Consider the following 9701-nt stretch of genomic DNA (forward strand, 5'->3'; position numbering starts at 1 on the left):
TGCCGGGGGTGCTTGTGTGCGCGCAGGCGCTCACGCGCGCGGATGTGCACGCCCGTCCTTTCGCCCCTCTCGGGCCGGAGGTGCCGCCTCCGGGGCCTCACGTCGGCTGCCAACGGGGGGCAGTGTGATGCCAACCGCGAGGCTTTGCACATGGGGCCACATTTACGCCTCCAACAGTCGGCATCTAGGGAGAGTGTTTATTTTGCAGCAAGCCCCCTTCCTTCCCCCCCCCCCCCCCCCTCGCGCCCCGGACTCCGGAGGGGAAGTCTCCGGCTCTGGGGCGGCACGAAGGGCGGGCGGTGTGTGATTGTTTTTTCCCCGGCCCCCTCGGCCGGTCCACGGGCGGCGGCCGTGTCCAAACAGCGCTCCCTTCTCTCCCTGCCCTCTCGCTCCCCCCCCCCTCCTCCTCCCTTCGCTCGCCGCTTTCTCTCCCTCTTCCTCCTCGCCGGGATTCTTCCTGCCTGCTGTTGTGATGGCGACAACTCCCCAGTTCCTTGTGAGCGCCCCGCCCGGTACGCCCCCCTTTTGTTCCTCCCCCCCGGTCGCGCCCCCCCCCCTTCCCCCCCCCCCCCCCCCCCCCATGCTCCTTGCCTCCTCTGACCACCTGTTCCCGCTTGGGTCTCTCTGCGGCAGGCTTCCGCCAGGCGTGTCTCTCGCTCAACAAGTTCCCCACCGAGACGCTCATCGCCCTGGTATGTGGGGTCATTGTCCCTCCCCCTACTTCTGGCCCTTTTTTTTCCCCCCTCCCGCTTGTCGCTGACCCCCCCCCCCACCCAAGGCGCTTGACACCGCCGGCGAGAGTCGCTCCCCGCTGGACTTTGCCGAGATCTCCAAGGTACCTTTCACTTGCTCGGATCCCCGGGAGCCCGCGCTCGCCCAGACCTTCCCCGCCCCCCCCTCCCCCCGGGGCCACCAGGCCTGGAGTCATCCATTGTCGCCTGTTGACCACATCAATTGTTCCTTCCCTCGACGGGCTCTCCCCGCCTGGGGGCTCCAAACTCCCCCTCCGACGAGGGCTCCGCCCGGGCGGGACGGGCCGGCCCCGGGCACTGCCGAGAGGCAGTTGTCATGCCTTCTCCCCCCCCCCCCCCCCCCCCCGCCCCCCCCCCCCCTCCCCCCCCTCCCCCTCCCCCGCGCCCCCATGGAACTCATTCTCCATCTGCCGCCCCTCGCGCCCCCTTCCCTGGTCTCATGCGTCGCTCTTGACACCCGGCCATTTAGACCATCGTTCCGACCAACCCCGCGGTCACGGCGGCCGTCATCCAGAGCTGCCATTCGGCCCTGCTGTACATCTTGACCTCGACGATCCAGTACAACCTGACCGCCGAGCGGCGCCTCTCGCCCAAGAGCCTGGCCCAGCTGCTCGGGCGCGAGAGTCTTCTCTCCAGCAAGGCGGCCAGTGTGCTGACGCACTGCTGGGAGGGCGCCCTGCTCCGGCAGGCCCCGGTGGTCCGGGACCATGCCGGTGTCCAGGCGGCCGACCACTCGGAGATGCTGGCCGCTTTGGCCGGCACCGGGCGGCTGGTGGGGGTCAAGTGGGACCTGGCCCTGGGCCTGGCCCGATCGATGGCCGCCGAGGGCCAGGACGCGACGATGTCCGACCGGCCAGAGATGCTCGTGCGCCTGGTGCTGGATATTGATGCCGGAGTGCATGCACCGGTCCAGCGCATCCCGCTGGAGCTGTCGCTGCCGGAGTTCCGGGTTCGTGCCTCGCCCGTCGGCCACCGACGCTGGCCCGTTTCATTTGGTGCATGTGCGCGCTCTTGTGCTTCTTCAAGGATCACTAACGTCTGGGGGGTCTTTTTTTTTTTCCGCCTCGCACCTGCTGTGCAGAGCTTTGCTGCCCACATCAAGCAGCTCGGTGGCCACTTCGACATTCCGACCAACTAGGCGTGTTCGGCGTCCCCTGCCCGCCTCCCCGGCCTCCCTTCGGACCTGTGACCTTGTGCCACCGCCGACCAGCGTGTTTGAGCCCCCCGCTCCCCCCCCCCCCTCCCCTCGTAACCTATGTCGTTCCTCGTCTCCTCTCCTTTGTCTCTTCCGCCGGCGCGCCCTTTTGAAATACACCCTCTCCAGCATGGGTCTCCCGCTCTGCCCGATGACGATGACGATGTCCAGTGATGGCGGTGAAGGTGTTGTGATGCTGAGATTGTGATCTGACCGCCGCTGTTGCCGCTCCCTCGGCTGCACGGTCCCTCCCCCTTGCGGGACGCCCTTTCTTCTTCGGCGCCCAGCTCGGCAGGAGTTCGGCCCTGCGGGGCGTCTCCTGGGGTCCAATTCGTTGGCACCCCCTGTACTTGCGCCGATCAGCATGGTTTCTTCTCCCTCTGGCTGGGGGGCCCTCACTCTGGATGGGGAGGGGGGGGTCGATCTTGGTGGTTGATCAGCTCCCCGGCCGAGGTGGAAACGGGCTCTCCTGGTCGGGTAGCTTGGTCCCCAGACACACTCCTTCTCTTTCTCCCTCACTCCCTCCCTCCCTCCCTCTCCCTCTCTCTCTCTCTCTCTCTCTCTCTCTGTTTCTGCTCTCGCCATCCCACTTGTTTATCCCCGTTTCGTTGGCCCCTTGCAGACGGTCCTGCACACACCCTGATATGCTGGCTCCAAGCATCGGCAGGACGCCCTTGCTGGCCGGGCAGCCAGCGTGGCGGCCCCTCGTGCTGCGGGCCTTCGCGGCCGGCTCCACAGGATGCACCTCCTCCGTGGCGGGGTCACCTCCCCCCGGCGTAGGCCGGCAGTACTCGAAGAAGACCCACTCGTGCGAGCCCTCTCCCCTGTCTTGGCGCCTCCTCTCCCTCCGGCGTCTCTCCCTCTCTCTCTCTCTCTCTCCCTCCCGGCCTTCGCTGACATCCTGCCGCCGTCCTGGTGCATGGCGTCCCCCTTCCCCCCGGGGCAGCTCCCATCAATGGCTACAGCGCCAGTCTACCGATGTGCACTCGCGCATGGCTTCCGAGTCGGGCTACCGCGCGCGGTCGGCCTTCAAACTCAAGGAGATCCAAAATAAGTTCGACATTTTCGGCCTGCGCCGAGTCCGGCCCGCCTGGACCCCGGGCACGCGTGTGGAGGATGCCCCCTCGGCCGAAGGCCCAGACGCCGAGGGGGCCGCCCCGGCCGCGACCACGGCCGACTTGCTGGCGGCCGCTGCCATGACAGACACCGATGGAGGCATGGCCGCACGGGCGGCCCTCCTCGCGGCCGAGCTCCCCCCCTCGGGGGCGAACCTGGCCCGGCAGCGCAAGGCCCAAGCACGGGCCGAGCGGGCCGCTAGCGCGCGGCGGTCTGCGGACGAGCGCGCCCGGCTGGCACGCGAGCAGGACCGTGCAGCCGCCGCCGCCGCCGCCGCCGCGACCACCACTACCAGGCCCGAGATGGCGGGTCTTCCCATCCGCCGGCGGGTCCGCCGGGTGCTGGACCTCGGCGCGGCTCCCGGGAGCTGGAGTCAGGTGGCCCTGGAAATCCTGGCCGGCAAGGTGCGCGGGGCCAGCTCGCCGATGTTCCACCCGGCGCAAGCGGCCGCGGAGAAGGCCGACGCACGGGAGGTTCGTCGGCTGGCGGCGGCCGTGGCCGCGGGCTCCTCCGACGGCCTCTGGCCTGCGCCGCCGGCCCCGGTCACAGGCACCGGCCTGGTGCGCTCGATCACACTGGATCTGACCGACAATCAGCCCGGGCCCGAGGGGGCTCCTCCCGCTGGGCCGGCGCTGTCGGTCTTGCCTGGGTCGGAGGAGTCCCCGGTGCGGGTGATTGGCATTGATCTCCTCCGTGCGCAGCCCCCCTTCTCTCGCCCCTCTCTCCTCCCCCCTGGCATCCGCGATCACTTGCCCTCCTCCTCTCCCTCCCCCCCCCCCCCCCCGGCCCTGCCCGGTCCTGCTCGGGCCTGTGGGTCTTTCATGCCGCTGACATTCCTGCTGTGCCCAGACGTTCCCCCGATGACGGATGCGGCCTTTGTGCGGGCCTCCATCGACGACATTGAGTTGTGTCACACCTTGGTGCAGCGTCTCTTCTCGCGGACTCGGCCCGGTGCCCCGGCGACCGAGCAGCAGCTGCACGACCCGAATGCCGGGGACGAGCAAATCCACGCCGAAATTGTCCTGGACTCCGGCGACCCGAAGTATGCGACACCCAGCCAGGACTTCGATCCGGCTCGGCCGGTGGACTTGCTGCTCAGCGACATGGCGCCGAACACGAGTGGCCACAAGTCCAGCGATCACTTGCGCCAAGTGGTGCGTGCACATACAGATGCTTCGTCTGCCTTGGTGTGCCGGTCGTCCTGGTGGCCCGCCCGTTGCCGTGGTGTTTGTCTTGCCCGCTGTCTCTTGCATCTGCCTGACCTTTTGCTCGTCTTCCGCTCGCGGCGCCTTCCCCAGTCACTATGTCATCGGGCGCTGGACCTGGCCGAGGGGGTCCTCTCGCCCGGAGCCAATGCCGTGTTGAAGGTCTTCGCCGGGTCCGAGGAACAAGGTCCGCCCATCTCTCTCTCTCTCTCTCTCTCCCTCTCTCTCTCTCTCTCTCTCTCATTGGTGTGCTCTCCTCCCCTTCCGCCCCCTCCACTGGTCAACTAACTTGCTTGTGTTTTGCAGAGCTGGTTGACCGAATGGGCCTCCTCTTCATGGAAGTCCACCGGGTGAAGCCGGACTCCTCGCGCTCGGAGAGCGTGGAGTTTTTCCTCGTCGGCAAGTGCTTCAAGGCGGGCCTCGTCGATGAGTAGCGAGATACATGCAGTTCCCTGCTCATTGACCCCCCCCCCTATCCCCCCCTTTCCCAGTTGCTCTCTTCCTCTCTCTCTCCGCTCCTGATGTAGAATAGACAAACTTAGAGTTGCATGGGCCTCTCTCCCTCTCCTCTCGCCCCGGCCCCTTGGCCAATCTCTCCTGACCTTCTGATGTGACGTGCATCAATGGCCGGGGGTGGAGGCACAGGAAAGAGCATGCCCAAGCAAACGACGAGGGGGCGAGGTATGTATTGATATTCGGGTGTTTTTTTCCGGGGGAGGGGGGCAGGAGAAGGAGGAGGAGGAGGAGGAGGAGGAGGGAAACACGCAGCCCGGCTCTTGCCTGAGTGTGTATATGGCCTGAGATGTACAAAATTGGTTCTTCCAGGAGCAAAGGCAGCAGCAGGAGCATGAGATCGCGCCCGTGACAATGGCACGGATGTGAGAAGTAGGGGCTGGAGGAGGGGCGAGTGGCGCGCCGGGAGCCAGCAGAGAGCATTTGCCCTTCTGTGCTTCGGCACAGCGACGACACAGCTGGCCCTGGGAGGAGGTGGAGACCGCGCAGGAGCGCAAAGACACGCCGAGAGAAGGGGGACGGGTGACTGTAGCCCTGACTCGAACTGCCTGCGAATCACACAGGCACACACAATCGCACGCACGCACGCACGCACGCACGCACGCACGCACGCACGCACGAACACCGACTGGCACGCACACATGCCTCCGTTGATGCGTATGTATGATATGCAGCACATATGTGTGGACACTGATGCGCCACACAGCTGGGCATCATCGGACCCACATCCTCTCCACTTTTTCAAAGCCGGTCCGTGCTGGCGGAATACACCATCCCCCGGGGGGTGGTGCTGCGCATTTCGAAGTGATTGTTCGGGTCCACCGAGAGATTGGTGTCGACGGCCATGATGGTGGCCGCAGCCAGAGTCTCGGACCCATGGCGCAGGGCCAGTGACCCGGTGGTGTTGAGGCCGGCCCCGGTGCCGGAGTCCATGGACCCGAGGATGTACTCCTCGGAGGAGGCGCCATTCAGCCGGACGCCCGACCCGGTGGCGGCCTGGCTCCGGGGAAGGGTCCCCCCGCGGGAGGGGCTCGGCGAGGAGGCCGCAATCACCGACAGGACAATGGACCCCTCGGGATTGGAGCATCGCCGGGTGGTGGCATCGGCCGGCGAGTCGGCCGACAGGGAGGGCCGCAAGGCGACGGCCTCCTCCTCGGTGATGGTGGAGGGAGGCCGACGGCCGCCGCCGACGGCCGCCCCGGGGCCGGCGCTCCGGCTGCCCGGGCCGCCGCCAGCGGCATCCTGCCCGGCGTGGCCCCGGCCAAAGAGCGAGCCCCACCAAGAGAAGAAGCCACCCTGGGAGGCGCCGCCGCCGCGGCTGCCACCGCCGCCGGCGACCCCGGACCCATTGGGGCCGCCAGGGCCGTAGGGCGAAGGGCCGAGGTGCCCGCCCGGGCCGCCGCCATTGATGGAGTCCCCGGGGCCGTGCATCATGAAGAGTGCCGCATAGTGGTAGCTCCCGCGTGCGGTCATGGCCCAAGCGCGCACGAGGTTGTTCAGCTGGCTGCGGCAGTCGCGCTCGGCATCCGAGAAGAGGTCGCGCTGGATGTCCACCTGGATGCTGAGGCTGCCGCCGCCCGGGCGCGGGACGACCGCCACCGCGGACCCGGACCCGGGGGTCGCCCCACCGGTTGCCAGGGCGAGGCTCGCCTGGGAGCCGCCGATCCTCGGGGTGCCGCCCGAAGAATGGTGTTGCTGCTGCTGCTGGCCGGCCGAGGGCTGTTCCGGCACCGCCAGCTGGCTGGTGTTCTTGGAGGAGGCCCCCGAGCCGCCGGCGGAGGAGGCGCTGGTCATGGCCATCGGCTGCTGTGGCATGGCCATTGCCGACCCGGGCCCCGGGGCAGGGACGCTGGTGCTGGAGGCGCCAGCGCCGGCGGTGGCATGGGCAGCCGCGGCGGCAGCCGCCGCCGGCGGCACCGATCCACCGCCCAGGCGCTGCGACGGCGTGCGCGACCGGCTCCCCCGGCCCATGAGCCCACCGGAGGGGGCGGTCGGCGAGTTGGGCGGAGTGCTCTCGGAGCCGGTGACCTGCGCATGGGCCACGGCCTCGTGGTAGCTGCGAAGGGCCCCGGCATGCCCCTTGACGAAGCCAAGGCGTTGGAGAATGCGCTTCTTGACACGGTCGTCCAGGTTCAATTCAAGCTCGGCGCCGGACTGGATGAAGCGCGCGGCCAGGGTGCGCGACTCGACGAAGCGGCGCTCCTGCACCGCCGGCGGCCAGATCGATCGGAGGGCGGAACCCCGGTTAGGGGTGGTGGGGGGGGGGGGGAGACGGATACCGCGGTCAGTCATTGTTGGGGCCCGCTCAGGCGGGTGTTCTCTCTCTCTCTTCAACTTCGGGGGCCGCCGCTCCACCTTGACATGCGTCCCGCGGCCCTGCCCGTGGCACAATCTCCCCTCTCGCAGGCGCGTGCATGCCGTCCTGGCCATCCTTGCTTGCCCGGCCTCCTCGGCGCTGCTTTTTTTGCCGGCCTCCTGGTCTGTGCCTGCTAGCGTCCTTTGCTCTGCCTCGCCCCCCCTCCCCCCCCCCGCCGGCCGCTCGCAATGACGACGGGCAGCATGGCGCGTGCGCGTGCGCGCGGGCACCCATGTCGGGGTCTACGCACCGGCGTCAGCAGGTCGAAGTTGGCATGGTACACCCCGACCGCGTTGTAGAAGACCATGATCTCGGTGCAGAAGGACTGCAGGCAGAATTGCTCGAAGTCACGCCGAGCCTCGTCGCTCCCTCGGGAGGCCAGCTCGTCATACAGGTACTTGAAGTGCTGGCTGCTGGGACAGGCGCCGACATTGGCGCTGCCCCCGCGCGTGGGCAGAGTTTGAGTGCCGCGACCGGGGGCCCCGCGCGAGCCGGCCACCCCGGCCCCGGCCAGGCTGGCCAGGCCACCGCGCATGGCCACCGGCATGGGCAGACTCACGGCCGACCCGGCCTCGGGGCCCAGGGCGATGACGGAATTCCCGCCCGGCGACGTCAGCGAAGTGGTGGAGGTGCTGCCAGAGCCAGGGCCACCGCTGGTGGTGATCTGGCTGTCGGGCGTGCGGCGGCCGGCCGCCCGCAGAGGCGAGGACTCCTCGTCACTGTCCTCCTCGACCGGGTCGATGCCCTTCTCGAGGTCCACATTGGCCAGCTTGTTGTGGGTGATCACCTCGCCGCTGTGGTCATCCGAATGCATGTGGTGATGGTGGTTGCCCCCGCTATCACTGACCAGGTGCTTGGCCGGCGGGTCGAAGGAGGGGTGGTCGTCGCTGCCGCCGGCTGCGTCGGGGGTGCGGCTCTTCCGGATGTTGTCCTTGATTTCCTCGCGCGAAATGCCGCGGATGCTACGGCGCAAAAGCCGGCCCCGGGTGGCCGGTCGATGGGGTTGTGTTAGCGATCGGGGGCGCGGGGGCGGGGGCGGGGGCGGGGGCGGAGGGACCCCCGCAGGGAAGTGGCCAAGGCCCGGTGGTGGGCGAGGCCCATGCAACGAGCCAAGCCCCTGCAGGGGATGATGGCGGTGGATCGATCGATCCAGCGAGCGAGCCAGCAATATGGCGGATGGGCTCCGACGCACTTGAGCAGCTTGAAGTTCTCCGTGTAGGAAAGGATCGACGGGAAAAGGGTGACAAACAAATTCATCAAGCACATGTACACGATGACCAGAATGCTGATGTCGCTCAAGTGCAGGACGCTCATGACAATGTAAACCACATTCATCAACAGGGTACCGACAATGACCACCTGGAGGGCGGGGGGGGGGGGGGGCGAGTCAGCAAGCTGCAGCCTATTTGGTGCGTGCATTTGGCATGCCTGGCCTGGCGGCCGGCAGGGCCGGGGGGAGGCGTATAGCCCGCCGGGTGCGCTTTTGCATGCGACAGAGAGAGGCGCAGAAAGAGGGAGCGAGCCCTGTGTGCGTATGTGTGTGTGCGTGCGCGCGCGTGCGCAGAGGGGACATACGGTCAGCTCGGCCTTGATGAGGTAGGTGTCACGGCGCCCGCGGAGGAGCCAGGCAATCCAGCAGGCCAGCAGAATGATGATCAGGTCGCCGGGGACGGCGGCCCAGAGGGCCGGCCGGAGGCAGACATTCCCACCATCAACACCGCCCTTGAAGGTGGTCATGTCCATGCGGCCCACAATGAGAATCATCCAGCCAATGAGGCCGGCAAAGAGAAGCGTGGTGCAGTAGACACACAGCTGCGGCACCACGCCGGAGGCGAACTCCCTCATGCGCTTGATGCGCCGGAAGCGAGCGGTGTGCGTCTGGCCGAGAAGATTCATCGCGTGGTACTCGTGCAAAGCGTAAAGCTCGAAACCGCGGTTGAGGAAGGGCTGTCGCGAGTTTGCGGCGGAACGGGGCGGGTTCGTTTGGGGTTGGGTTTTTTTTTTCGCCGCACGGAGCCGGGGGGGGGGGGGGGGGGGGGGGCGGGGGGGGGGGGGGGGGGGGGGGGGGGGGGGGGGGGGGGGGGGGGGGGGGGGGGCAACCAACTTCGCCGTCCTTGACGAGTACAGCCGGTGCGTATAATCGGATTGGCGTCTGCCGGTGGGGGGGGGGGGGGGGGGGGGGGGGGGGCAGACCAGGGCAGGCAGTTAGCGGATGGGGGCCCGGGCCGGAAGCGGGCCTCTCGGCTGGCGGTGGCGGTGCCGGGCGCGGGCCCGTCACCGGGAGGCGGTGCACGTACCAGCCCCCACATGTAGGGAAGCATCGTGGTGGAGAGGTACGGCCACAGGCACGACATGTGCGGCCGGTGGACTAGGACCAGGGCAGCCGCGTGGACCAGCGACGCCAGGGTGATCATCGAGGTGTGGAACCAGCCGCGCGACTGGACGGGCTCCTGCTTCCGGCGGGAAAGGTAGAAAGAGAGCCCGACCACCCAGGTCCAGCTCATGGTGAGAATAATGTAATCCAATGGGTACCACATGGTTGTGATCTGGCAAATGCCGGGGGG

The 9701-nt window shown here is 68.0% G+C and overlaps 3 protein-coding genes across 3 annotated transcripts in view; 2 read left to right on the forward strand and 1 right to left on the reverse strand.

Annotated features, from left to right (window-relative positions):
- Nucleotides 1-306: 306 nt before the first annotated feature.
- Nucleotides 307-2000, forward strand: H696_00889 (hypothetical protein). Its single transcript, XM_009494776.1, has 5 exons — nt 307-512; nt 634-692; nt 779-835; nt 1222-1701; nt 1834-2000. The coding sequence occupies exons 1-5, from the start codon at nt 473-475 to the stop codon at nt 1888-1890; spliced, it is 693 nt and encodes a 230-aa protein (XP_009493051.1). The 5' UTR covers nt 307-472; the 3' UTR covers nt 1891-2000.
- A 494-nt stretch (nt 2001-2494) lies between these two features.
- Nucleotides 2495-4854, forward strand: H696_00890 (ribosomal RNA large subunit methyltransferase J). The gene is made up of 5 exons (XM_009494777.1): nt 2495-2755; nt 2894-3756; nt 3913-4217; nt 4362-4455; nt 4575-4854. Exons 1-5 carry the CDS (start codon nt 2592-2594, stop codon nt 4700-4702), a joined length of 1554 nt encoding a protein of 517 aa, XP_009493052.1. The 5' UTR covers nt 2495-2591; the 3' UTR covers nt 4703-4854.
- A 548-nt stretch (nt 4855-5402) lies between these two features.
- Nucleotides 5403-9701, reverse strand: part of H696_00891 (hypothetical protein) — a 4997-nt gene continuing 698 nt past the window's right edge. The window contains exons 2-6 of the mRNA XM_009494778.1: nt 9435-9683; nt 8713-9084; nt 8330-8496; nt 7388-8099; nt 5403-6983 (exon numbers count right to left, since the gene is read on the reverse strand). Of these exons, the coding sequence (XP_009493053.1) occupies nt 5523-6983; nt 7388-8099; nt 8330-8496; nt 8713-9084; nt 9435-9674 (2952 nt within the window). The 5' untranslated portion in view covers nt 9675-9683 and the 3' untranslated portion in view covers nt 5403-5522. The remainder of the gene's footprint in view (nt 6984-7387; nt 8100-8329; nt 8497-8712; nt 9085-9434; nt 9684-9701) is intronic.

The sequence above is a fragment of the Fonticula alba genome, assembly GCF_000388065.1.
Source record: "Fonticula alba strain ATCC 38817 unplaced genomic scaffold supercont2.1, whole genome shotgun sequence".
Classification (NCBI taxonomy): domain Eukaryota; order Rotosphaerida; family Fonticulaceae; genus Fonticula; species Fonticula alba.